At 42.5% G+C, this 27,788-nt stretch overlaps 2 protein-coding genes and 1 long non-coding RNA gene across 4 annotated transcripts in view; 1 reads left to right on the top strand and 2 right to left on the bottom strand.

The window, feature by feature from the left end:
* BRWD1 (bromodomain and WD repeat domain containing 1) overlaps nucleotides 1-19,708 on the bottom strand; it is a 41,471-nt gene extending 21,763 nt beyond the window's left edge. For both annotated transcript variants that reach the window (XM_066177150.1, XM_066177151.1), the window contains exons 1-21: nucleotides 19,575-19,708; nucleotides 19,383-19,441; nucleotides 19,208-19,237; nucleotides 18,965-19,024; nucleotides 15,890-16,040; nucleotides 14,967-15,065; nucleotides 14,595-14,755; nucleotides 14,162-14,383; nucleotides 12,693-12,793; nucleotides 12,027-12,097; nucleotides 11,046-11,146; nucleotides 10,380-10,420; nucleotides 9,597-9,695; nucleotides 8,064-8,214; nucleotides 7,477-7,611; nucleotides 6,433-6,561; nucleotides 5,033-5,258; nucleotides 4,519-4,704; nucleotides 3,649-3,832; nucleotides 2,368-2,458; nucleotides 1,296-1,436 (exon numbers count right to left, since the gene is read on the bottom strand). In XM_066177150.1, coding sequence (XP_066033247.1) covers nucleotides 1,296-1,436; nucleotides 2,368-2,458; nucleotides 3,649-3,832; nucleotides 4,519-4,704; nucleotides 5,033-5,258; nucleotides 6,433-6,561; nucleotides 7,477-7,611; nucleotides 8,064-8,214; nucleotides 9,597-9,695; nucleotides 10,380-10,420; nucleotides 11,046-11,146; nucleotides 12,027-12,097; nucleotides 12,693-12,793; nucleotides 14,162-14,383; nucleotides 14,595-14,755; nucleotides 14,967-15,065; nucleotides 15,890-16,040; nucleotides 18,965-19,024; nucleotides 19,208-19,237; nucleotides 19,383-19,441; nucleotides 19,575-19,635 — 2,499 coding nt within the window. In that variant the 5' untranslated portion in view covers nucleotides 19,636-19,708. The remainder of the gene's footprint in view (nucleotides 1-1,295; nucleotides 1,437-2,367; nucleotides 2,459-3,648; nucleotides 3,833-4,518; nucleotides 4,705-5,032; nucleotides 5,259-6,432; nucleotides 6,562-7,476; nucleotides 7,612-8,063; nucleotides 8,215-9,596; nucleotides 9,696-10,379; nucleotides 10,421-11,045; nucleotides 11,147-12,026; nucleotides 12,098-12,692; nucleotides 12,794-14,161; nucleotides 14,384-14,594; nucleotides 14,756-14,966; nucleotides 15,066-15,889; nucleotides 16,041-18,964; nucleotides 19,025-19,207; nucleotides 19,238-19,382; nucleotides 19,442-19,574) is intronic.
* Nucleotides 19,709-20,117: 409 nt separating this feature from the next.
* On the top strand, nucleotides 20,118-25,021 carry LOC136285677 (uncharacterized). Its single transcript, XR_010719514.1, has 3 exons — nucleotides 20,118-20,683; nucleotides 22,431-22,560; nucleotides 24,684-25,021. It is a non-coding gene; the product is annotated as an uncharacterized lncRNA (long non-coding RNA).
* Nucleotides 23,223-27,759, bottom strand: HMGN1 (high mobility group nucleosome binding domain 1). The gene is made up of 6 exons (XM_066177149.1): nucleotides 27,599-27,759; nucleotides 27,268-27,300; nucleotides 27,112-27,141; nucleotides 26,959-27,009; nucleotides 25,015-25,146; nucleotides 23,223-23,738 (listed from the first exon to the last, which is right to left on the bottom strand). Exons 1-6 carry the CDS (start codon nucleotides 27,611-27,613, stop codon nucleotides 23,691-23,693), a joined length of 309 nt encoding a protein of 102 aa, XP_066033246.1. The 5' UTR covers nucleotides 27,614-27,759; the 3' UTR covers nucleotides 23,223-23,690.
* Between the last annotated feature and the right edge of the window lie 29 nt (nucleotides 27,760-27,788).

Below are 27,788 nucleotides of genomic sequence, written 5' to 3'. Positions count from 1 at the left end.
GTTAAAATGGAAATAAAAGTAATCAGGTCATGTAAAGCATGTAAAATCTGACTGACAGGGAAGAATTTACATTACAAAAGGAACAGATCAAGACAAACAGTCACATCTTCTCTCCACACACAAGGGGATATTCTGTCATTGCAATGATTTTTTTTTATTAGTTATGCAAATTGGAATCAGATGAGAGTTTTTTCCCTTTCCTTTTACTATCGATTGATCAAGAACTAATTGAAGTACTCATGCATGTATTTAAATGCAATGGGAAACAGCAGAGACACATCAAAATATATTATGATTGTACTAATTTCCTGACTGCTGCTCATCAACTATTTGCATTAATAGAATGCTTTAAACGTGTTTTCCGTAACTGAGTCAGTATGATGCATGGTTCACGTGTCAAGTTGTATTTTGTCAAGCAAAAAAATTAAAAAATAGGAGAAAATCCCATGAGATCTCAATTGTAGCTTCAATTGTTTGAATTAGTCCAGCTGATTGCCATTTTCACAGTAACAAAGCTAACAGTCCTCTCACTAAAACCTTTCCATACACTGTGTTGATGGACAGTACTCACTGAAATTCTCATTCAGTTTCAGTGACTGTTTTTAGCCACTCTGAAATTCTTCATTAAGAGGCAAGGAAAGGAGACTCAATTTCTAAGGAATTCCATCCCTTATCTTACTTGCAAGATTTCCTGATTTCCCTTTTGTTCACTGTTTTTCCCTAACAAAGTGACTGCTTCAACAAGTCTGAGCTTCTTTGCTCCTTCCACTTCTCCCTTTCCCAGTTTAACACTATTTCCTTGTGGGCAAGGCAGGACAAAGGCAGTCCTATCACCCATTTACAGACTGGTAACACATCAGACACAAACAAAAAGCTCCTGCTACCCACAGAGTCCTGTGCCACCTCAGCCCAAGAGGAACAGACCCTGTGGAAGAATCACATTAGGAAGAACCTACAAAATTTCCACAGAAAAACATTAAAACACATCTAAACTCCAAATGTCACCTGAAGCCAACCAATTGTCCATCAGATTTTTGCCCCGGGCTGTGGATTTGGTTAAGAAGATTCTCAGCAAAGCCAGCTGAGCCATTTATAATCTGACAGGAAATACTGTCTTTATTAAAGCAACACAAGTTTGGGAAGTGCTAACAATGATGATGCTTACAGAAACACTTTCTTTGGAAAAAGAAGGGTAGAGTTTTTTGTTTGCTTGTTTAACAGAGAAAAGGCACATCTACATGAAATTTCATTTATTGAGCAACTCAGGCTCAGTCCAGACTCAGAAGAGAACTCACCTGCTCTATCAAGCCAAAGCAGTTGTCCCTCTCCTCCTCAGAAGACTCCAGCTGTTCAATGTTGTTCCTTGTTCTGTAGTTGGAATACTTCCGTCTGTGCAGTCGACGCTTCGATTGGATTAATGAAGACTCAGAGTCGCTCTAATTTATAAAGAAGGGAAAGGAGTTAAATAAAAATAATTATCTGGCAAATTTCTATGAGGGGGAAAGGGTGGCTAAAAGCACTGACAAACGCAAAAACTGAAATAGCATTATTAGAATTAGGAGTCCCTTTCACAAGAAACAACTTTCATGTAAGCCCAAAGTTCAAAATTTGCTGTTCCAAATTTAAGATTAATTAATTGTTCTAAGCAATTTATAAACTCTTTATAAACTGCTGTGGCAGCTCCATTCACATCACCTGATAAGTGTATTTACAAAATCAAGGCATTAACTGCCTACAATGTGTACTTATAAAAGGAGAGAATGGTTTGGTTGGAAGAGACTTAAAGATCATCTTGTTTCAACCCCCAACTCCCCTCGGTATAGAGAATTGTGCAAGTAGAATTCTTGTGTCAAATTGTTTTGTACTGTAAGACACACCAAATCAGGGAACAAACTTATAAGAACAGCACAATAACCAATGTTTTCTTCTTGTCAAACTCTCCCACAAAACAGGTGATGAAAAAAGCACTTAAGTCTGAAGAAGCTTCCCCACACACAAAATTATCTAAAGTAAAATGACAAGGAACAGCAATATAACCTGTGGTTCCTCAAGTATAGGACCTTGAATGATCTCAGTGGTCTGAGCAGGACTTAAAATGGCTGTGCAACTGCAGTCAAACCAGAACAGCTTGAAAGCCATTCTGCCTTTAGAAATTACTCCCAAATACCTCACACAGAAGCAGGCAAGACTGAAAGCAAAAAGAATTCCAGGTATCCATAAAAATCAATCAAACCTTGTCCTGCAATAACTGGGAGCTGAATCATCAGAGTCCTTGGAAGGCCATACCAGAAATCTCTGCATTTATTTTCGACACCACCACTTGTCCTTGGGCACAGAATACTCACTTTTCCAGAAGCTGCCACCTACCTTTTCCAGTGACTCAAATGACTTTTTCTTCTCGGTTGCATAAAGATCTCTCTCTTCTTCCCCTTTTGCAATCCGATATTCTTCCTGTTTCCTACAAGAAAGCCATGAAAATCTAATTCTACACCTGTTTTGACAATGTTGTTCTTTTTAAGGGATATCCCTCACACCCAATTCCATTCCATATTAAATTTCAGATGTTATTGTTGCTCAATTAACTTGAAACCATCCTATCATTTCCAGGTAAGAGTAAAAAATATGGAGGTTAAGAAAGTCTTTCTTCCAATCATAAAAATAAAATTTAGGTTTTTAACCTCATTTTTAGTTCACATTTTTTCATTTGCAATCACTGTACCTCCCAACATTGGGAATGCTTCTTAAAAACCTCAGAGATGTGGCAGCACCTACGGTTGTGGCTTTAAAAGGACATGTTTAGCCATTAATTCTCCTTTTCACAGATGAATACTGTTTGAAAGCAACTGGTTTAGAACTGCAAGGGGTTATAACTCACCACCTCCAAAAGTCTCACAGAGAGCACAATCTCAGCCAGCTCTTCCATGGTAATTAATTCAAGTTGTATCTTTTATTTTGGAGAAACCAAGAATCTAGGTGACCTAGCTGGCTTGGAGATGACTTAAAATATTGCAATAGGGGAGAATCATTCAACTGGATTAACTGCCCCTTCTTCTCAGTGAATGGACCTTACAGTTATGAGCTGTTAGCACATCTGCCCACAATGCTGAACTATTCCAGCACCATCCATTTCTGCCTTTGGTGTAACAGCACTCAATTTAGACAAACCAAGCTGCTGTGCTGTCCCTAGCGCTGCCTTAAGTTTTAGCTTTTATGTTTTTCAGATTCTGTACTGCATTAGTGTATAACTCTGAACTCTATATAATACAGTGTTAGTAAGCTCTCTTCACATTTTGATCAGACTAAACAATCCTTCTGGGCCTGGAAAACAAGGTCACACCAGCTGCCTCAGGCCCTGAAGAGTATAAACAAAAGTGAATTGGGGGGAGAAGCAAACCAGGAGGATATAACTTCATTAGCTGAAGCTATAATTGGACAATTAACCTCTGATATGCAAACAAATCAAACTTTTATCTGTCTGAAAATCTTGTGACCATCATCCATCTCGGCTGTAGCCTCTGCCAGACTCTCGCACTGCCCAAGGCATATCTGTTAAAGACCTTTTAATAAATACCCACTTTATTCCCAAACTCTGCCTGGCCTCTGCCCTAGGCAGCCTCTCCAGGCATCACCTGCAGGCTGCTGACAGACCTGAGCAAGCTGGGGGGGATCTCTGGCACCACCACCCTGCGCCTCCAGGCCTGCAGGTCCCTCTCGGTGGCCATCTGGCTTCGCGGGGCGTTCTGGTGCATTTGCCGCACGCCCTCCACCTGCCCGCTGCGCCTCAGCCCGATGTTGGGCGGGGACTGGATGTCCAAACTCGGCCTCCTGAAAGCTGAAACACACAAATCAAAAAGGTTTTTGTCACGCTGCAGAGAGCTGGAAGCTCGTTGCTTTTTGCTACAAGATTAAAAAAAAGAATAATGGCCATGTATTTATCTCTAAGTACGTGACTTGTGGCCTTCAGGGGATGATGTGTCTTGTAGAAACCACAGGGAGACTACACAAAGGATTCTTTAAATGGTTATTTCTACTACTCTTTTCACAGAACCAGAATTACAGAGTTATTCAGGCTGAAAAAGACCTCCAAGATCCAGCATTTGACCAGTGACCACCTTGTCAACCAGACCAGAGCACTGAATGCCACATTCCAGTGGTTTCCCAAACTCTTCATAGTGAAAGGAACTGTGGTGTGACAGAAAGGCTCTTCTGAACTATTTCAGACAGCTCTGAGGCCAGTAAGGCTCTAAAAAGCACTTTTCCTAGAGCTGAGTGCATATAATTAAATATATAATTATGTAAAAAAATTTTTTTCTCCACCTATGTTACAGAATTACGTAATTAAAACTACAAAGACACAGCTTAGGAAAGCGTCTTGTTTAAAAATAATCAGGTATCACAATGTTCAAGGAATCTCAATCCCCAAAACTACACTGAAGTTAAAATCTGTTTCAGTGTTTCACACAGCACAATAAAAATGGAGACAGAACAATTACTGAGGAATTTATCAGCAGTCCTCACCTCTCCTGGGTGTTCCCTCCCCGTTTTGGGGGCCACTTGGAGCAGATTCTTGATCAGCTCCAGTTCTCTGATCCTGTTCCAGCTGGAGCTGTCTTATCATCCCATCCAGAATGCTGGGTTCCAAGCCTGGCTCATCCTGGTCAACTGTCTGCTGCCCAATCACCTGCTCAACAACTTCTCCATCACCTTACCAAGTGTAAAACAGATCAAATGAATGAAGTTATTCCAATTACTTATTCCAAGTAAGACATCTATGGAATGTACAATCAAACCGTATGTGAACATCACTGCCCACAGGAAAAACTGCAACATCCATTTTAACAACTGATTTTTTTTTTTTTTTTTTTTGCTTCTTTAAACTGTATTCAACACAGGACCTTCCAGCATCTCTAGTGAACATGAACACAAAATATCAAGTGAAAAAAAAAAAAAAAGTATTTTTAAATTGCTGATGTCCCCTTAGGAACTAGTGCATACCCTACTCCTGAATGTAGAGCTTTAGTGATGTTCTTACTTGTTGCTACATATCCAAGCTGAGGAATCAAATGTTCATCTGCACAGTTCTCTCTTCCTGGCACCAATCTTTGATATTTTGTTGGATGAGGGTTTCCATCCACATCCACTAGGAAGGGAGGGGGCATGAGGTGAGGGGCCTGCTGAGTCTGCTCATCCAGCACATAGTTGTTGGAGTCTCGGATCAGTGGCCGATAGTCAGTGTGGAAGAACATCTGATCAGGGATCTAAAAGGAAATTTTGTTTTTATGTCAGCAATTTGGAAAAAAAAAATGCTAAAGAAAGAACAGGCACGTTCCCAATTAGAAGATTTATGTGTAACTTCAGTTAACCTGGATGGGTGTTGCAGTACTGCAACTTTTGATAGTGCTTCTGCAGAAAACAAAATTCTTCCAGAACACAAAAAGCTGAGGTAACTTAATGCAAAAGAACTGTTTTACATTTAAAAGTATTTATCTCTCATTCTGCATTTTCCCCCTACAATTATCAGAATATTCACAATAGGAAGGGACCCAGAAGGATCACCAAGTCCAACTCCTGAGGGAGTGGCCCCTAAGTTTCCTTGCAAGGAAATCTCTGGCTGAAGCTCAACATCAGCTCTCAAAGTAAACTTTTCCTAATCATGATTTCTTTCTTCATCAAGGTCCACCTCAAGCTTTTTTTCTATAACTGAAAGTCTGCTAAGTCCATGAAACTGAAGGAAAAATGGTTACATAACTATTAGATCACAGTCAGAATTTGCTTCCAGCGTTGATGAGAAACACAAAGGGAACAACTTTCAATTTCAGCTGAGAATGTAAAGCAAGGGAAAAATAATTCTTTAACAAGATACACATGGAATTAGCATTGCAACCTGACAAATATGGAGAAGTGAAGAAAAGAATAAATGTGCATTTATCAAAACGAAAAGGAAGCAGGCTAATAAACTGAAAAATTTAGGATAGGATAAATTCAGACATTTATCCTCCTTACATTGTTCTAATATTTCAAAAACCACAGAGTTGGATCAATAATTTACTTTCGCGTAAATTAATCAACTACAGTGAATTTGGGCTTCAGGGAGGAAAGGCCTAAAGAACTGCAAGATAAACCAGCAGAAATTAGAAACAGAAGCATTTTTGAGGTTCAACAATTAATGTGAATTAGCTGTCTCCAAGATGAAAATGTATTCCAGGAGCATTCTTGGGAGCTACTCCCATGGGAATGTTAAGACATTGTTTTTTTTCTCCTGTGTCAGGATCATGTAAGCAAAACAATTTACAGACATCAAGGAATCCATTATATTTAGATCCTCTAACAACACAAATTATTTTTTACACATGAACTTTTAAATTATTCTATGTAATAATGTAATTTCAGTTAGAAACTCAGTACGGAGATCTGATAAAAAGCTGAACTTACCTTTTCATAAGGCCTGCTACAGCCAAAGCCAAATATCAGCAGATGTCCATGAGAATCTGTGCATGCAAAATGCTGCCCATCTGGTGAAAATTTACAGTCAAAAACAGCTCCATGTCCCTGGCCTTCAATCTGGATTGAAGGGAAAAAAAAAATCAAGATTATTTGATTATTTATTCAGAAGTAACCATAAGCATCAAAAATTAATTACTCTGTCAAAAGCCATCACGCATTTCCCTAAATACCTCCATTAAGGCACAAACAATTTTGTTGCTTCAGTATATTTCTTTTCCCTTTGAATTTAAGTCCTGAACCAATTCTAAAAGGTGCATTAGAGGGTATGAAGAGTTATTGTTCAGTGAATAAAATAAAGAAATAAATATGCTCTTCTGAGGCTTTTTAGCTGTCAGCACACTGCTCGAAATAAACTGGAGCGAATATAGATAGGTTTCGTTAAACAACTTTCTAGACAGAGAATTTAAGAACTTAAAAATAAAAGGTTTTTATTTTAAAAATAAAAAAAAGCTCTTTGCTGTTGACTGACCAGGGAAAAAGAAGATAAAAAAATTATATGAATATTAGATCAGAACCTGAGTCTCAGAGAAAATAACCTAATTTGAAGTGTTAACAATGAGCTGTCAAATGGAGCCCTCAAGCGCTGTGCCAATGGATATTAAGATTATCATTTTTAAGACTGTGGTAAATACAAGTATCTGTCCACAAGTGTCTTGAAACAATGGCCTAAACCAGAGCCTTTTAGATGGCACCTCACCTCACCTGAGGAAAACAACTAATATGAATGGCATGCACAATGATCTTCAGTAACAAAGAGTGGAAATCTGCAATGATCAGGAAATTTTAAGGTAAAAAGCTCTAAGGAAAAAAAAATTAATACATTTTGCTGGTTAAGGTTTTTCTGTTTAGTTTTTTGGGTTTTTTTTTTTTCCCTAAAGAAGCAGGGGTGTGAGTGTTGGTGGCAATTCCTTAAGCTGCTAGTGAACACACTGCTGTGTGCTGAGAACAAACAGTGTTTAAAGCAGCTCTTACCATGTTAAAATAATGCTTTGTTTTGGTGCCTTTGGTGATGTCCCATATGAAGATGTTGCCATCATGACCTGCAGACAGCATTATCCTGCAATCAAAGGGATGGGTCTCCAAGACAAACACTTCATCTGCATGGCCCTGCCAGGGAAAATTGCACAGCACAGGGAAAACAAGGAAAAACCACATCAGCAGGATATGCACAACAGAGCCCAAAGCCTGTGCTGTCCTCTATGCAAAATTAAACCCCAGGCAGCCACAAAGATTAGAACATTCCAAAGGTAAAAATTTTCTATATTCAAGCAGGAGCTGCAGAAATATGAAGGTTTTTCCAAAGGATGCCAAAGGATTCAATGGGCAAGTTACTTTACAAAAATCTTATTTATTCCACATTTATTTTTTCTATTATTTACAGGGAAAGTCCAAAGCAGAAGGAAGTAGCAAATTTTGACAGCAAGAATTCCAAGGAACACCACACTTGCTGCACCATCCATCCAGAGCTTTCAAGACTCATCAGCTCTAATTATAAATTCAGCATGCACATGTCACTGCAATTCCAGGAAAATCTTCCAAAAGCAAGGAAAGTTCCATACCACCAAGTCATGGAGCAATTGCCCTGTGCTGGAATTCCAAACTTTGAGCAGGTGATTATTCACAGCCGTAACAACATAGTTGTCATTTTGGTTCCAAGCTATCATGGTTACTTTAGGCTTCATGAATTTGTCTTCTTCTGCACAAGTGTCACTGTTTTTGAAAAGTCAAACAGGACAGAGATGTGTTTTATATTTTAATTAGCCCCTTCTATATGAAAATACAGTAACCTGTTTTCCTGTGTTAATAATCAGACAACAGCAAGGAAGTGAAGAATTAAATTTGGGTTGAAACTTGGGTCCACAAAAACCCCTTCATTTAAAGCAAGTATGGATTTTTAAATTTTAAAGCACTTGATAATCTCTTTCCCATTTGAGAGGCAAGGCAAAAAGGCTTTCCTTTTTCATGGAATCTTGGCTCCTCTACCATGACAGTTCTAACATAAATCCTTAAAAATTTTGGACTTTTTACAGTCAGCTTTTTCCAACTAACTGATTCCCAAGCCAATCTCTACATTAGCTAAGCATTTTTTAATGAGTCCCAACAGAAACACAGTAATACAGAAATACATTTTGTTTTAACCTCAATCTGTTTCCTTATTCTCTCCCCAAAATACATTTATAGGATATTCTAACACTGCCCCTCAGCCTTTAAGTCAAGTGAAAGAATCCATTTTCCTTGAAACACCTTCACATGGATTATCTTTGTTCCACTTCAAGCAGAGGCCTCTTACTCTCAACTATAAAACCACAGTAAAATCTCAAATATTAATGACTCCTCCTTTGTAAAATCAGGTTTCTTTCATGGTCTTTTTCATCACAGGAAAAAGCCTGAAATCACCCTCCAATCAAGTCATGTACCCAAGGTTCATTTGTAGGTGATTTCAGTTAATCACCTACAAATCATTTAATTAAAATCTCATTTAATCACCTAGATTAATTTCTGTTCAGAGTCTGCAGAAGCTTTCTGACCTTGTGTACTTCTGTAAACCATTTCCCCTGCAGGTTTACCCAACACCACGTAACACCCTGATTTTTATCTCTAATAACATTATCAAGACTGGGTGCCACCAACTTTTCATTAATTCACTTTTTTAAAAGCAGAAAATGGGAATAGTCAGCAAGATGAGTCCTTGAGGAAAGCCACCTATTCCATGTCACAGCCTCTCCTGCAAATAGGTCACCACCTACTTGATTTTTACTACTCTAAAAATATTTCTACCATGACACACCAGGTGTCAGACTAATACCCAGATAAAGCAGGTGGGTTCTTGCTGTTCACTTTTTTCCCCTGAAAAGATGCAAGAAAATTAATTTGGCAGAGTACATTTGAGAGCTTTATGAACACTTAGAAATCTATGAAAGCACAGACTCCAACTCAGCAATTATTACATCACCAGAACACTCACTTCACCCCCTCCAAAGACCACAGAACTTGACCAGAATGCTGCTGTCACTCTCACATTTGAGGAATTCAATTTTTCAATTCTTTCTGAATTGATACAAAAGGAACCAAGGGATGAAAAGTTCACCTACCCCAGCAGCCGATCAGACATATCCAACAAAATGCTTCTCCACTCTGCCTGCTCGAAACGCCAGATCCGAGCTGTTCCATCTCTGCTGCCACTTATGAACCTGAACAAGGATTAAAATTTAATTCATTTATCTTCCAAAACAATTTGCTTTACACTATGTTTAGGGTTACACACCACCACAACATAAATTTTGTAAATTGAAATCTTCAGTTTGTGTTTAAGAGACTTCTTTCCATTAACTTTCTTTCCAGAAAACGAGGAAACAATTTTGAAAAACTGAATACAGTCCTCAAAACATGAAGAACAGAGAACCAAGTTCCAAAGTTTAACTCAATTCACAAATTCATCCTCAGCTCCTCCTCAGTACAGGATTTTAATGTATTTTAAGTATTTGCAGAGTTTCAGATACTGAAGTAGAGCAAAGAACAAATCAGATGAAAAGGTTGTAATTTATTTTTGACCATTTTCACTGCATTTTTCCCATCTTCTATACAATACTCAGTGAAACTGAAAAGAAAGGAGGAGGAAAAGGAGATTTATAAGGCCACAAACACATTGGGTACATAAAAAAGTGGCAAAATTCCTCCAGGTAAATAAAACCCCAGCCAGGCGAAAAATATCATCTAAGACAAATCAACAGAGCTGGGATAGCTGGAGCTTAATTATGCTCAAAAATTTCCTGACTTCCAAATAAGTAGATTTTTCTTACTGGGAACATCCAGTAATAGATTCTTAATTCCAAAATTATGTATTTTTGTCCATATTTCATCATCTTTCAACATACCTGTCCCCACCATTAGAAAACTGAATGCTGTCAACTTTGTCCTGTAAGAAAAGGTACAGTTTGTTGGAAATTTTATTTTTGAAACAGGAAGTATGGTTTTTTTTGACAGTTCTGATTTTAGTAAAATCTGAAATAATGAAAAAATAAAATGTTATGAAATTTCTATGAGTTTTAACTGCAAGACAAACCAAGTCCAAACACTTCTCAGAATTCACTAACCATTAATTTATTTAAAATGTCGCTTTTAAAAACTGCTTGAATTAAACATGAAGGATGAACAGATTAAATAACCTGGTTGACAACTGAATCATATTTAAATATATTTCCAAAACCATAAGTCAACTACAATGGTGAAGAATCTGTTGTTCCTACTCCTTACACTTTCCTTAAAAATAAATAGTTTTTGGTTTTTTATCACAGTAAAAACTGCAGGAAAAGTAGATATAAATAAAATACCACACTTAATGTTTTAAGAGTGGAAAAGTCTCCTCTGCTTAAGAAATAAGTACTGATAAAGCCTTATCAATGCAACAAAAATAAAGTCAGATTTTGCAGAAGAAATACTATTGCAAATAAAATTAATTAACAGCACTGCTAAAAACCCACTCATAAAATCACTTTGGGACTACAATGATGCTTCAAATGACTAATTAACTAATGACTTACAGCATGACTTTCCAATTCAGCTATTTTCTCAGGTGTTTCAGAGCCAAAAAAATACATCCTGATGACGTGGTCAGTGCTGCCAGTTGCTAAAAACATACCACCTGTAAAAATCAAGCCATAATTAACCTGCTATGGAAGAAATTAAAACAGGTCACCACCACTTCTCAGAGGCCTGGTTTAAATATAAAAAAAGTCCCACAACTATTTGAAAAATGGCACATTTTTTATGCTCTTCCACTAACACACATATGTGGAAGGAAATCCCTTTCTTGCCCCAGAAAATGTTCTCGGCTATAGTAAAAATAAATTAGTGTTAAAAAGATTTTAAAATACATCATTAGAGTAATAGTGGAACTTTTCACATTAAATTGCACAGAGAAGCCTTTAACAGTGGGGAATATGGTTCATATTCAGAATTATGTAGATAACTCTAACTGTAGTCTGTGCTTCATTTGTGCAAGTGAACAGCATCAAAATTAGGTTGAAATGTGAATAAACCCATCAAGTGAAGTACAGGAGTGTAAGCACACCAGTATTTAGCTGTGGTGGCAGAAATTCCAAGATCTGCCTCTAAGTGCTGTCAAAAAGAAACCCTCCAAACAAGCAAAATGTCAAAAATATCTCCCCAACACTAGCCAAGGCTCTATCCTGACAATGTAAACAAGCTACACTTGGATTTGCTTTTTATTTCTGAAATCCACATGAGCATGAAACAAAACTACAAGCCAGGAGTGAAGCACATTAAAGATACATTTCTGGTTCCTTGAAAGAGGAAGATCTTTATGAGCATCCCTGTGAAATCACAGGAGTTCCATGAAATCACATGGGAAGTCCCATGATTTAATTGTGTCACAGCTAACAGTGCACATCTGTGCAATTATTTACTCACAACTGCAGGTTTTGTCCGTTCTAAAGATGTCACAATCAAGTGTTACAAGAGAGAAAAGAAGGAATCACAAGGCTGAACTCCACCTGACTTACCCACACTGAAGGAAGAACAAAGCATCTGAACCCCTGGCCTGGGTTTCTCTGTGAACTTCACTGGCTTGGTGCTTAAAAAGAAAAGATGTTTGAAATCAGCCACACCACCCAAAACTTGGCTCTTAGCAACATTTCAAAACATAAAGGGATGTTTCTTCAAACAGGAATCATTTTATACCAGCTACCATTGCGTGGCACAACACCAGCCACACACTGATCATCCTAGAGCTCTTTTTGGTAGTAATTAATTTTTTTTGAGTACAAACAAAGAGTAATCAGATAATGAATATTTCAAACTATCCTGAACACAGATATCCTGAACGCAAGTTCTTTAAGAAACATCCTAAAACTACAGGACTGCTGGAAAACCAACACCACCACCAAGTTGTATTGTACTTTCCAACGTACTTGCATTTCCAGCCATTCCTGTCGCCCCACATTTGTACTTTTAGTGAAGAAAGAGATTAATATACTTCCCAACTAATCTCCCAAGTCAGTGGAACAACATTAATTTGTAAAGGATACAGTTGGTGATGATACTTTAAAGTAACTACAGAATACACGATTTGCACAAACCCACAAAAACTCAGTGGAGTGAAAAGCACCTGACTTATTTCACTTAAGCCTAGGATGGCACAAAGCTTAATCAGCAAACCATTCACATACTTGAATTTCATGGAATCTGTATCCCATTGCCAAAAGCAAACAGTTCCATCCACCCCAGTGGAGACCATGTATCGCTGGGAGCCTTTCACCATGGGACTGAACTGCAGAGAGGGAAGTGAAAAAACACACAAGAACAGAGATTTAAGAATTGGTCATGAACTTCTGAAAAAGTTAAAGTAAAAGCTTGATTTGTTTTGGATTTTTCACCTCAAACTGCTGGAGCAGTTGCTGGTAGCTGATTTTTAGTGTTTACAAAGTAATACCTCCCCTACTTGAAGATAAGTTTGTGGTCTGTGTTTCAATTACAGTGTTAAAAAAACCCAATTCCTTCAGTGGTTTGGGTTAGATGTACTCACTGACCACAATCACTCACTGAAAATCCTGTCAGTGAATGAAATAATGAGCACAGCAGACTGAAAAAAGGGGAAGCTTAAATAGACAGGTGGAGTTTAAAAATAATTAAGCAGAGGATGAGATGTGAGATAGTCTGAATGTGTAACTTAGCATCATCTGTAATTTTATAAGAATTTTATGGAAATTCCTCAGAAATAGTTCCAAGATATGGGATTTATTGCTATGCACAGAGCTACCCTTCAGCAAACTTTACAGACACAACTTGTTTAAACTCTTCAGCAATTACTATCATTGGAAAGTCACACAGATCGTACTTATTGCAATTCTGGTATTATTAAGAAAGCTTAAATTAAAAAATCCACACATTACAATAAAGGAAGCACCACAAGCATTTAGACATTAAAAACCAACCAAACTAAAAAATGCAATGAATGCCACAGAGAGTGCAGGTATGAAGATTACTCTCTGAGGCAGCATTTTTGAGAAAAAAATGTCAAAATTATCTGTTTGTACTGAGCTCCACAAGCCACTCTTCACCCCTGATGACAAGCTGTTGGTCTCACTGGAAAACACTCCAAACCTAGATAATGAGCTACTAATTTCTGTGTTAATTAAAAAATTAAAGGCCAAAACCAGACTGAATCCAAAGGACCAACAAGAGCACATCAAATCACCTTCAAACTTAAATACACACCTTACACCTTTGTCCTTCTGAAATAACTCCTATTTTTGAGATTAAAACAAACACCCACATCCCAAAAGTTGCAGGAGTAGTATACGGGATCATATATCATACAAGAACATACTCACACAAAATAGTAAATCATGTTTCCAGTGAGAGACAACAGAAGGACATGATATTTCCCAGAAATTCCCTTTTGTTCTAACAACTCAAGTATTCTAGGTAGTGATCTTTAAGTGAAAAAGAATTCCTGTCATTATCTTCAGTTAAATAGGTAGGAATTCAAGAGTAACAAGGAATTTACTTGTTTTTAAGCAGGTTTATCCTGTGATTTGACATGAATATTTACACATTCAGATTTCACTACTCCCATAAACAGCCAGAGAAACAACTTCAGTTTTTAATATGCAGCAACACTTGAAAAGCCCCATACCTGCAGTGAGCTAATGGACCCTGTGTGCCCATGGAGGACAGCAACTGGTGCACAAGTCCTCAGACACCACACTCTGATCATCTTGTCACAGCTGCCAGCTGCAATCAGGGTGTTCTCATAGTTCACAGCCATGTCAGAGATCTCTGCTGAGTGTCCTCGTAAGGTGGCAAACAATCTGCCATTGTGAGTGGACCAGATCTTCACCAGACAGTCATCTGAGCCCTGGAGAGAAATATTCATTAGGGACAACTTCTGACATGCTTTTATGACCTTTAATTACAGCAAATTGTTCCACTTAAGCACAGCGAGGGAGCTACATTTTACCAACATTGATATTTATCTCCTGAAGTTTTAGCACAACATCCATTTCCAAGCTCTTCTCCTTGTATCATCTAAAACTATATTCAGAGTTCGATGTATTTCATCAACTTACAGTGAATATTCTGTGTCCAGTCCTGTCAAATGCAACACAATAGACAGAAGAGAGATGGCCGAGGATCCTCCTGTGCATCTTGACATGCTGGTACATACTTCCAGGGAATGAAGTGCTGAACTTGGCATATCCAGTTAATTGCTTTGCTCGATGCACCTCCACTGGAACAGAGAGGATTCACATCATGTTTCAAACATCTCTGTTTTAAAACTTGGGTTTATTCAACAGCCATTAATATTAAAAAGGGACTAGAAATTACTTTCAGATTTCATTAAGTCAGGTTTTATGGTATCTGCAATTTTTTTCTCTGTGTGTAAAAAACAGTATTTTAAATGTGCTGAGCAGCAGTGGGCGGAGGTGAGAGGAGCTTACCAAGGTTTGGTGGGGTGCCATAGTTCACAGGCATTTCAGGGGGTCTGCCTCGATGGAGAGCAGCAAATGCAGAGCCTTTCCACACAGTGTTCCTGCAATCTGCAAAACCAGTTCAAGTTCATCACAACTATTTGTTAAAAATGCCGAGAGATGCGGTTCCAAAATACAGCAAAGAGCCCATCTAGACTGGTCTCAAACACAGGATTGAACCCACCAAAAAGCCAAGCACCAACTGGCCCAAAATTTCTTACAAACAATTAAGAGTTAAAGAGAAAAATCCATTTAATAGTAACAGAAAGAGAAAAAACCAACACAACCACCCAGCTTTGAAACTACTCCTAAATGATGGTACCCCTACAGTTCACACAACACAAAACTAGAATTTCAACTCATTTTTAACATTTTCCTGAATATTTATACAAGAGTCCAATGAGTAGCTACTAATATGAAGTTATTTAATGAGATGATCTCAAGAACCTTTCAGTAACTAAAGGGGATTTACAAGAAAGCTGGAGAAGAATTTTTCACAAAGGCTTGGAGTGAAAGGACAAGGGGGAATTGCCTCAAGCTGAAGGAGGACAGGTTTAGATGGGATGTTTGGAAGGAATTGTTCCCTGGCAGGGTGGGCAGGCCCTGGAATAAAATTCCCAGAGAAGCTGTGGCTGCCCCTGGATCCCTGGCAGTGTCCAAGGCCAGGTTGGACACTGGGGCTTGGAGCAACCTGGGACAGTGGAAGGTGTCCCTGCCCATGGCAGGGGTGGCACTGGATGGGCTTTAAGGTCCCTTCCAACCCAAACCATTCTAGGATTCCAAGAGGTCACTTCCAAAGTGTCAGTTCTGCCTTTCTCACCCTATTCCCCAAATCCTAACTCTGTACACATGACAATGTATCACATCCACTGCAAACAAAGAACAGCTCTTACCTTTTGCTGTCCTGAGCAAGGACTGCCTCCCTGCCCCAAGTAAGGAATTCACTCTGGAAATGCTGGGTGGGATCTCCTTATCCAGGATGGGGCCAATACGTTTGCAGATTTGTAATAAATGATCTGGAGCCACATGTTTGTTGGACAGCACCTGACAGAAATTCAAAGTTTAAAAGTAAGGATGGTACAACCCAGAACAGATGAATCTAAAAGCATCAATATGCACAGGTATATATATTTATTTTTAAGTTCAGCTTTCAGAGAAAAATCAATTCTGTTAAGCGCTGATCTAGTAAATCCAGTGGGTACTCTGCAAGCTAGGGAGAGCTGTAGTAAAAATAACTGGAGTAAAGTTGCACACTGCCTATCAGTATTTTATTACTGGAGGCTTGCAGGAATCACCTCTGTGGCACCCTACACTGAGTGTCTTTGGCCAATTCACCCTATTATTTGTATTAAAAATAAGAAATAAAATTGAAACCCTCCTAACTCAAGATCACAGAGAATGTGGTTGCAATCAAGCACGAGAATTTATGCAGCTACTACTTGTACATGTTGAGTGAACTGCAAACCAGCAGGTTTGAGTACAATCTCTCTGGAAACAGTTTCCTTGAAGAACCAGTACTACACAGCCTAAGTCTGCCCTACTTCCTTCAACCAAAGGATCAAACCTGTCATCCCTACGCTCAGGAATGATCCCACACTATCTGCATCAAGCAACCTAAAAAAAAACCACACCCCCACACACACTCATGTCTCAGACAAGAACAGATGTGTGAGGGTTTTGATTATTTTTTTCCCTCCCCTTTTCTTTCTGGGAGTTCAATCTAAAAAATTCTTAATGCTTATCGACCATGATAACGCAGAAGCTAAAGACACAAAGTGAGAGTTTAAACCATCAGAACCATAAATTGAAGCTGTTGGGGAGATCTGAAGAAGCTTCCTGCAGTGTGACCTGGCCATGAACAAACAGCAGCCAGAGAATTCCCAGCCAATCCATCCAGGAGAAGCTCAGGGCCACACCAGCTCAGGTATGTGGCCTCCTGCCCAGGTAACTGAGCACACAGGCAGAACAAGCTCGTGCTGCTGATGCTGCTCCCTTGGCCGAGCAAAGTGTCCCAACAAGGCTAATCAGAAAAAGTGGGAATAAAAATACCACACACTGCCAAAAAGTTGCCCAAATGCACACTGAGCATTCAGAAGGTATAGTTTAAGTCACAGCCTTGCAGTTTTTTTTTTTAATGATAAAACCCAGGTATAAAGCTTGAGGGGCACAGGTTGTACTCCTGGCAGGGTGGGAGGTGATAACATCAGTAAAACAGTTCCCATTACCCCACAGGCAAATCTGTCCAAGCAAATCAGCCCATTAGATGCTTAAGGTTGATTGTAAGAAACATATCCGGTAGCCCAAAAATTACAAAATACAGTTTGACATCAATTTTGACTCTTGAATTGGTACAGAGCAGTACCAGCCACAACATTCAGGACAGAAAGGTCAGCCTGCCTTCTGCCAAACACTAAAACCCTTTTTGTTTGCATGCCATCAGCAGTAAGTATGTTTTCTAAATGCAACCCCTGCATACAAAACCTTGCAATTCCTTTCTTTTTTGAAGTAGTTTTGCTGAGATTTTAGAAGGAACAGTTACTTCAAAGATTTGCAACTCCAAGCTGAGCAAAGTGGAATAGAAATAATTACACCACACCACTGCATTTGTCTGTGGTCTCTGCATTTTCACAGTGAGACCAGAGTGGGACAGGAAGTTCCCAGAGCCCCTCAAAAATCAGAAACTAAAACCCTGAGAAGATTCACTTAGGTATCTGGAAACAGCACTGCCCTGTGCAGAGATTTCCTTTAAAGTATGCATGAAAAAGAGGCAGAAACAGCACACGTTAAAGAATTAGTTTGACAACTGTATATGCAGAATAATCACAGTTAAAAAGCAGTCCTGAAATCAGAAAAATATACACAGGGGATCTCCCACCACCCTGCTTTTTGTCAGAAGAAATGAAGCAAGAAACCAACAATGAAGCAACAAAAAAACCTCCCAACCATTCTTTTTAAGCTTAATCCTACTTTCATCTTGCCTAAATTCAAGGCCAGGCTTCTCAGTGACTTAAAAAAACCTGATCCAAAACCTTCCTTGTTCAACTGACCACAACGACAAGTAGAGGAATCAAACTTATCATTTCAAGCAACGCTTCAAGAATTAAGAACAGGTTTTAAACAACATTTCATTCCTTCTCTATGCAAATATGATCCTGAGATCCTTAAGTGCTTCACAAGAGGGAGTTCACTGCAATAATCAGCCAAGTAACCTGGAATGCCTGAACCTTAGGTGGGAAAAAGCAAGGATAAACACCTCTTTAAAGGAAACACTAGCAAACACAGTAAAAAAAGAATAAAAATCACACTGGGCGGGGGAGGAACTCCCCAGCATTCAAACTCTCTGCCATTTAAAAAAAGCAGCAAAATTAAGCCCCAAAACACAGCTGTGCCTTCTGTAAAAACAACTGAGAACACACCACACCAGCCGTGGAAGGGCAGAAAGTACATTTTGTGGAAGAGATCAGCCCCATCCTTCCAGCACGTTAGAAACAAAGCCGTGGCCAGCGAGGAGCCGGCGATACGAGCACGTTCACAGGCACCACAACTGCCAACCCTCGGTTTCTGACCAGCGATTTCATTTCCTAATCTGTTGGAGGGGGGCTGAAAGAAACCGACCAGAAAATAAATACCGACAAATCACAGCGTGCCTCACAAGCTGGCCCCTGAAACTCCGAAATGAAACCTCGCTGGAGATTGGCTCCTGCCTACATGGAGGCAGTGGCATGTACCACCGCACAACGCCAAGCTCCACCTCTGCTATATAAACAATATCCTCAATTTAAACCACCGCTCGTGTTTTTGTTAGTCTGATGTAAAGAAATTAAAGGCCCTTCCTAAATTAACTCCAGTGTTCAGAGCCGGAATGGTACAGGAAGGTGAAGATTTGGGCCTGTTCTTAAAGGCAGAGGGTCTAACATCAATGTTATCACCGTAAATAAAAGGGTTTATCTTAAAGAGAAAAGTCTCACCAATTCTTCATAACTTCTATAATGTTCATTTCCTTGCCAATCCAATCTTTTAGGAAGCAACTAAATAAAGAAAACAAACAAACAAAAAAAACCGTGAGCGGTTAAGGGGGAAAGGAGGGATTACAGACCACATCCAAAACAATGTGTGTTGAGGGGGGAAAAGTTGAGACAGCGGCAGAAACTTGAATGACTTGCAAAGGAAACTTTTGACTACAGCAAGATTTCATCAGAGCCCACACAGACCTGGTGCTGCTCCAGCTCCTGCACCAGCACCTGCAGAGGGAAGGGGAAAAAACACAGAGTTAGGGACAAGTCACGATTTGGCTCCTCCAGAGCGGGGGGCGCGGCTGCTCCCACCTCCCCCAGAGCCTCCGCGGGCACCGCGGGGTCCCCGCGCCCCGGCGAGCCCCGGACTCACCTTCAGCGCTCTCCGGCAGGGTCCGGTGCTCAGGAACCGCGCGATGAGGAAGTAAAGCTCTGAAAGAGACACGGCAAGAGACACGGGGGATGAACCGGGGGGCGGCCGTGACCCATCCCGGGGGGGAGGGGGGAGGAGGGCAGGAAGATGGCGGCACCGGCGGCACCTCCTCACCCCGGCCCGCGGTGTTACCTGATTCAATGAGCGGCAACGACGCGCCGGAGCTGGAAGAGGAGGCCGCAGGCTCGGCCATGGCGGGCTGAGGGCGGCGGGCCCGGCTCGGCACGGCGCTGTCAGCGCCTCCCCTCCCTCCCTTCCTCCCTCCCCTCACGGCCGCCCCCCCGCTCCCCTCAGCGCTCCCTCCCTCCTTCTCCCCCCTCAGCGCAGCCTCGGCGGCGCCGCCGCCATCGCCGCCGCACCACCCGCCACGGCGCCGCCGCTGACACCTCCGCCGGGAGCGCCCGCGGGGGGGGGGGGGGGGCGGTGGAAAATAGTCCCCGCAGTACCGGGTGCGCCGGCGGGACAGCGGTGAAGGCGTGCGGCCGCGGGGAATACACCCGCAGAGCGGCGGGGTGGGCGGCGGGGCGGGAGGGGGGATGGCGGGGAAGGCGCCCGGTGAGGAGAAGGGGAGGAGGAGGAGGAGGCGCGGAAGGATCGCGCGAGGAAGGCGGCGGTGACGCGCACCGGGGGCGGGGTCGAGCGCGGCTGGCGGCGGCGCTGAGGGCGGCGGGGGAGAGCCGGGCTGCTCTGATCGCCCCCGGGAACAACGGGGCTGCTGGCGCTGCCTCCGCCTTCCCCGACCGGGACAGCCCGTCCGGGACCCGCGGCGAGGCACCGAGAGCCGGTTCCGGGGGGCGATGCTGTGACGGAGCTGCCGCCAGGCCTCGAGTGCCGTGTCCGGTTCTGAGCCCCTCACTGCGAGGAGGATATCGAGAGGTTGCAGCTTATCCAGAGAAGGGAACGGAGCTGGGGAAGGGGCTGGAGCCCCAGGAGAGGCTAAGGGAGCTGGGAAAGGGCCTGAGCCTGGAGAAAAGGAGGCTCAGGGGGGACCTTATGGCTCTGCACAAGTCCCTGCCAGGAGGGGACAGCCGTGGGGGTCGGGCTGTGCTGCCAGGGAACAGGGACAGGAGGAGAGGGAACGGCCTCAGGCTGGGCCAGGGGAGGCTCAGGTGGGACATGGGGAGAATTTTTTCGCTGAAAGGGTGATTATCCATTGGAATGTTCTGCCTAGGGAAGTGTCGAAGTCCCCATTCCTGGAGGAGTTCAAGGAACGACAGGACGTGCTTTGGTCGTTGAACAAGGTGCTGATCAAAGACTGGACTCGATGATCTCAGAGGTGTTTCCCAAGCTAAATGATTTTGTGATAATGTGATTCAAAGTGCACTGCCCCGCGTGGTGCCCAGTGTGTGGGTCCCATGCCAGCAGATTTGGGAGCATCACTGTTGTGTCTGTGTTGGAGGTTAGGGAAAGCCCAGCCTCCTGCTGTGACAGCAGAGCTCCATGGGGGATGCTGGGGGGCACCTCGGCTTGGGGAGGGGCATTTTCCCATTTTCCACACCACTCCAGCAGCACTGCTTCCCTGGCATCAGTGATTATATAAAGAAAAAAAAGCAACTCTGCCCCCATGCCTGTGCCACCTTGAGCCTTGGCTCCTGGAGACAGGATTTTGGGAGCCAGGACATTGACCTTATGGAGAGAGCCCAGAGGAGGCTCCAGGATGAGCAGACGGATGGAGCAGCTCTGCTGGGAGGAAAGGCTGGCACAGCTGGCATTGTTCAGCCTGGACAGGAGAAGCTTTGCGCTGAGCTCAGGGTGGCCTTGCAGGGCCTGAAGGAGCCCCAGGAAACCTGGAGACAGACAATTTCCAAGGGCTGGAGGGACAGGACACAGGGAATGGCTTCAAACTCAAAGTAGGGTTAGATGGGATCTTGAGCAGGAATTGTTCCCTGGCAGGGTGGGCAGGCCCTGGCACAGGGTGCCCGGAGAAGCTGTGGCTGCCCCTGGATCCCTGGCAGTGCCCAAGGCCAGGCTGGACATTGGGGCTTGGAGCAGCCTGGGACAGTGGGAGGTGTCCCTGCCCATGGCAGAGGTGGCACTGGATGATCTTCGAGGTCCCTTCCAACCCAACCCATTCTTTTATCTTTCTTCTTTCTCCCAGTTGTTTCTCAGCCATGCCCAGCATGAACTCTGATAAAAACAGCAATGGCTGTACTTGGGTTACATTTTAAATCCAAGGTCTGCTTTCCTTATTTCATTCCCCACCTCTGGTACCTTGAAATGCATTTTTAGAACCCTGAAGTTATTTTTAATTCCCTTAACCCAAACAACTACTTGCACTATACAAAGAGTATCTTCCAAGAAACAATTTTTCTGCTGTTGTATTTTGAATCGGATTGTGCTCCAGTGGATGCAGATCTCCAGTCCTTAGCTGAAGAGCAAATAAATCTCTTCACACAAGACAGAGTAATATGAGAAGTTACAATAAATTAACCATTGGGTAACAGATATGAGGAAGATGCTGAAATCCACAGGATCACAGCACCAGAGACCCAAAACACATGAAAAATAGGCTCTCATTAGATAAGACTGTTTAAATTCTGTAAAAGCAGGGATGAGTGGTTCTCTTGGGGGATTGGTTATTTTGGGGGATTTACCTCCAAGTTTTTTACTGATTTAACTGGTGGGTTGAGCTTGCCAAAACCACAGAGTAAATAATATCATGGAGCTAAATCATGTTAAAATTAAACCAACAAATATGGTGCCTGGAAGGGGATGTTGGGGGAAGTGAGTTAGAAAAGTGGCATCAATTTCCAGTTTTGACATCTCCAAGACCTTGAAGCCAAAGCCAGGTGTGCTCTGTGAGGAACACACCTGTGATGGAATGAAACAGGAGCAGGTTGTGGCCTGAGGTTGGGAGACTTCCTATGGAAAAGTTAAAAGATTCCTGAAGTATTGAAGAGGTAAAAAATGGTAAAAATTCTCAAATGAAAAGTATTGATTAAGAAAGCAAGTTAGAGGTGAAACTAATTTTTTTTTTTTTTTTTTTAGAAATAACTGCAACAATTTGAAGAAGGCACTAAAAATGTACAGGAAGCAGGTTCTGGGCTTTGCAGGTGTTACTGAAGAGGGTAAACAAGTTCTGGGGGAAGAGGAAAAAAAACCCAACAAAGAACAAAAAGTTAGTTTGATCTTTGCTCTTCCCAGGACAAGGTGACAGTTGCCTGGCTGTCATCTGATGTTTACTAATTATTGACTTTTTTTTAAGCAAACAGCAGCTGCACAAAGCTCTCAGCTTTCAAACTGGAAGTTGAGATTAACACTGCAATTCTCCACTCCCTGAACTGCCACCCATCTCTTTAAAAAGTACAGTTTTAACACTCTGAAGGACACAAAAATCCAAACCGCAGCACTCAGATTGTGAGTTCCCAGTCAATGCAGGAGCTTTGGAAACATCCTTTCATAATCAAGATTTATTTGGCTTTTGTTCGGTGATCACAAACACTATCAACAATTTTACAATTGTTTTTATTCACAGAACTTTTTTAAATCTAAAAACTAATTCTGTTTTTCTTTTCTAGTACTATTTCAAATATTTTTCACTCAATCTTTGTAGACAAGCTGTCCTTTAAAACTAGATGTGAAATTCCAGTATCTCAAATATTGACAATAACAAGTTCCATCTGTCAAACAGAAACTTTTACTTAAGACAGTATTTCAAGATATAAAATAAAAGTTTCCAATCTTTTGCATCACAGCTACAAAGTTGTTGGGGAAAAAAAAAAATAAAGCTGCAACTACCAAAAATAACTTTGTCACTGATTTACACCACTCAGCAAGAAATCCACCACTAGGGAGCAGTTTTATTAGATGAGCAATTCTACTGATGGTACAACCATAGAGAAAGATAAATAACTAAAATGTTAAGACATTCTCAAGACAATCATTATAAATTCCAAAGTCTGATCTGTGCTATGCTTCATTTTATAGGATAGAAAACTGTCCCTTGGAGTCTGTGGAATGTGAGGCCCAATCAAGGCCTCAAAGCCCTCTCCTTAATTAACACACCGTTAATCTCTGGTTTCATAGAAAAAAGACAACCAGTACATGATTTTACCACTTAAAAAAAGCATTTACACTTATCTAAATATGTAAAAAAATGGGTCGAGTCGGGATTCTCTCCTTTTTAAAAACATGTTTTCTAGAGCTACTAAAAAACTTGCATTTACAAAATAGTTGATAAAAATATTCCTCTGAATTGTACAAGAAGAAAGGTTGAAGGACCACCAGTTACAGATGTGGGAGCAGGTGTCACTCAGACTTCACTTCTTTCTCTGCAGCTGCATCAGGTGCTGGGGTCTGGAAAGGAAAAGAAAAAAAAAAAAAAAAAAACAGAAGACTTCAGTGCAGGAAGTTTTTAATGGCTCAGATTAGTCTGGAGTGGTTTTAATGCACAAAAGGACAGAATAACCCTGAGTTGTTCCTGCAGATATCTCTTGGATTGTGACCTGTTAAAACCAAGCTGTCACAAAAAGGCTCCTTGGATCCACCAGGATGGATTTCAGGGTGTTGATTTATTGCTGAACACGCACTGCAAAGGATTTTAATTTTAATTGGATTGTTGCCTTTATGACAGAAAAAAACTTTAGCTTTTTACACTGCTACAATTACACGAGGTGTTTAGAAAATACAGGAGGTAATACTTCATGCCTTTAAATTTCAGTGCCACATTTTCTTCAAATCTTAACCCTGCTTTAATTCTTGGCAAACAATAACATCCAGGAGGACAGACTCTTCCTCTTCTAGACTTCGGTATAAAATTCCACCTGGAATTTTGGGTGGTGTGACCAAGTCATCAACCATTCCTTGTAAATTTACATAATCTCTGCAGCAGTGAACTAAAGGGACCCCAGATGGGAATGCTGCCAAGTTTGGTTCTGCTGCTGAAATATTACAAGCACAAATTAAAAGACTGCAATAATGCCAAAAAATTGAGTCAGCTGAAGAACTCGTAGTTAGAGCACAACTTTCTCACAGTGCAAGCTTGCAAATGACAAGCTGTCACCCCAGAGTAAATCCTCCTGTTCCTAAAGTACCATCCTGGACTTTCCTTGCCCACCAAACCCCATCAGCTACCTAAACCCAAAATATTCCACTGAACTCCTGAAAATGAGGGAACATTGAGTGTCACAGAAAGCTGACACCAACTCTAGACCCTGTTACCACACCTGCCCTGGTAAGAGGTGCTGCTTTATCCTGCAGATCTTGTCCTAAATCTGTAACTGACTTATGTCTGCATTCCAGGAATGTAATACAGAGTGGAGGATGCTGAAAGTGACCTGACCAATGACTCCAGAAAGTTCAGCCAAGACTCACCTGGCACAGTCACTTCTCCAGCAACAACAATTATTGTTGTACTTTGTCCCTGCACCAATCTGTCCCTTCTCCCAGCAGTGTCTGTCAATATCACCTCAACTCTGCTCAAATCAACTCAAAAATCTTGAGAAATCTCAAGAATCTTGAGAAAACTCAAGAATCCCAAGAAAAAGAATATTTCATTTGTCAAGAAACTTTTGTAGCAAAAAAAACCCCTTCTCAGTAACAGCAAACCCAAACCCAGCCCTCCAAACTTCACCTCCTCAGTTTTAGCTTCCCCATTTTCTGCAGGCAGGTTGTCCTTTGTCTGTTCTTGGTTTGTCTCCTCTGTCTGTTTTCCTTTAGGCCCCTTCTTCCCCTTTGATGGAGCTTTCTTGTCCTCAGATTTATCCTACAACGAAATACATTTTCAGTAAATACATTTTCAATTTTTATGACCTTCCAGGTAAACCCTGAAAATAATAAAAAGCACAGAAAAACCAAGATGGATTTGCTAAGCTACCAACAACCCCTGATCACCCACTTACAAAATATTTCAGAATTACATAATTGCAACAAACTGACTTCTATACTTTGATTGCAAAAATATTTTTTTCTTCATTAATATTTATTTAAAAAGCCCACCACCTAACTCCGTAATGAGCAAAATTCACAAAACTGGAAAAAATACTGTGAGGAAGTTGATGCAAAAAAAAGTTTGGATGAATCAAATAAAAATATCTGGCTGTTAATTAATAGCTTGAAGTAGTTATAAGCAGAAACTCAGTATCACATATGTCAGTCAAGATCAATGAGCAGCAGTAAGTGCAGATGCATCACAGACACTGCAAAAAAAAAAAAAAGGAAATTACAAAATTCTTTAGGCTTACAGCCCTGAGAGTAGGAACATACTGATACTCAAATCACTGGAATGAAGGTAGATTCCTGATCAGTAGGATTAATACAATGAAATACTGTTCAATAGGATTAATGCAATGAAAACATCAGGAAGTCTGCAAAGATTTTTAATTTATCTGAAATTACAGAATCACAACAGTTTGGGTTGAGAGGGATCTTAAAGATCATCTCATCCAAACCCCACCACGTTCCACTGTCCCAGGCTGCTCCAAGCCCCAGTGTCCAACCTGGCCTTGGGCACTCACGGGGATCCAGGGGCAGCCACAGCTTCTCTGGGCACCCTGTGCCAGGGCCTGCCCACCCTGCCAGGGAACAATTCCTGCCCAAGATCCCATCCAGCCCTGCCCTCCGGCAGTTTGAAAGTCATTCCCTGTGTCCATCCCTCCATCCGTTGGAAATTGCCTCTCTTCATCTTTCTTTATCAACTCCCTCCAGGTACTGAAAGGCAATGGTGAGGTCACCCCAAAGCTCTTCATCAATACATCACAAAGAAATCTTATGATGACAAAGGAACACTAAAACAGCAGTAAGCCAACAGACACAAGGCCATTTTCAGTTCTCCCAAAAAACCAAAAGAATTTACACCTTACTTATTTGCACTGTGAAAGCTGTGCTGAAGAATTCGAAGATCACACAAACCACTTTCTTACACACACACAAACACCTGAAAGCTAGACCACATGAATGGAAGCTCATGTGGCTTTTAAGTGGCTAATACTTTTTTTTCCCTGTCCTACCACACTGCTTCAAAACATCAGTAGTTGTATTTTATCCCCTCTTGTAAGAGAGATGAAATACAACGTTATGTACAGAATCACAGAATCGTTCAGTTTGGCAAAGTCCTCCAAGATACTCCAGCCCAACTTTAAGTGGGCACCACCCTGTCAACCAGAGCAGAGCAGTCAAACAACACCCAGGCCTATCCCTGGACACCTCCAGGGATGGTGACATCACCACCTCCCTGGGCAGCTTTTCCAACGCCTGACCAGCCTTTCTGTGAAGAAATCCCTCCTGATCTCCTAATGAACAGTTGTTTTGACAGTCAAGTAGTTCCACCCAATACCAAACCACAATGTAACACGCACGGATCAGTGCCCACGCTTCCATGCAATGCCTGGAGCTTAACAAGGATCTACCTACACAGTGATGGAATGTACCTGTAAATACTGGCAAAAGCACATTAAAACAACACTTCAGCCAAGTGAGTGTTCCCACAAGGAATAAAGCCATTCCAGCACGGGGCACTGAGTACGGGATGCCCTCAAGCACCACCTCCTCTCCCTCCCCTCTTCCAAGTCACTCTTACCTTTGCCGGTAACTTTTTGGGTTTCGGCTCTGCTTTAGCGGGCGCGGGTTTCTGAGGAAAGAGAACAAGTCAGGCCAGGATCCAACCCTGGGGGACCCGTCCCGGGTACGGCCCCGCGCCCATCCCCGCAGGGCCCCGCCGCTCGGCACTTACCGCGGAGAGCCGCGCCGATCGCCGCTTGGGCTGCGGGCAGGGAGAGACACAGAGGGACAGAGGGAGAGAGAGAGAGAGAGAGAGAGAGAGAAGGGCGTGAGGGGCGGGCGGGCCGGGGGCAGCCCCGCCTGCCCCGCCGCCCTGCCCGCTCCTTACCTCCTCGGGGGCGTCCCCGTCCGCCACCGTCACCTGCAACACACACGGCGCGTCAGCGGGGCGGGCCGGGACCGGCCTCTCGCCGCCCCCCGCCCGCCCCTTCCCGCCGCCGCTCCCGGACCGCCAGTCTCGCCGAGCCCCCCCGAGCCTCCCGCACCCCCAGCCCCCTCCCCGTCCCGCCGAGCCACCCGGCATAAGGGGAGGGCGTCGGCCCCCGGTATCGCCCGCCGCACCGGAGCCCGCGACGCGGCCGCTTCCCGCCGAGCCCGGTCCCCGCACAACCCCCGCCCGTCCCCGCCCGGCGGCTCCGCTCGCTGCCGCCCGCCTTCACCTTCCTCTTCGGCATCTCGAGGCTCCCGGCCGCGACCCCCGCGGCTGCGGCTGCTCCTGCGGCGCGGCTGCTGCGAGCGCTGCTGCGGCTGCCTGCGAGCCACAGCCCGGCTGCGCAGCGAGACCGCCCCCCCTCCCCATCCCAGCAGCGCCAGCGGCGCCGCAACAGGATCCAGCCGGATCGGGGCGCG

The sequence above is a fragment of the Chamaea fasciata genome, unplaced genomic scaffold (genome assembly GCF_029207755.1).
Source record: "Chamaea fasciata isolate MVZ Bird 193981 ecotype frontalis unplaced genomic scaffold, bChaFas1.0.hap1 SCAF_2, whole genome shotgun sequence".
NCBI lineage: Eukaryota > Metazoa > Chordata > Aves > Passeriformes > Sylviidae > Chamaea > Chamaea fasciata.
Note: the sequence above shows the minus strand (reverse complement) of the source record. Positions and strands in the feature narration are given on the sequence as shown.

What these genes read in the sequence shown, in the direction of transcription:
- HMGN1 (XM_066177149.1), bottom strand. An exon ending in ACGGGGACGCCCCCGAGGAG is followed by an intron (nt 27,142 to 27,267) that starts GTAAGGAGCGGG and finishes CCCTGCCCGCAG; the next exon opens with CCCAAGCGGCGATCGGCGCG. An exon ending in GGGAAGCTAAAACTGAGGAG is followed by an intron (nt 23,739 to 25,014) that starts GTGAAGTTTGGA and finishes TTTCCTTTCCAG; the next exon opens with ACCCCAGCACCTGATGCAGC.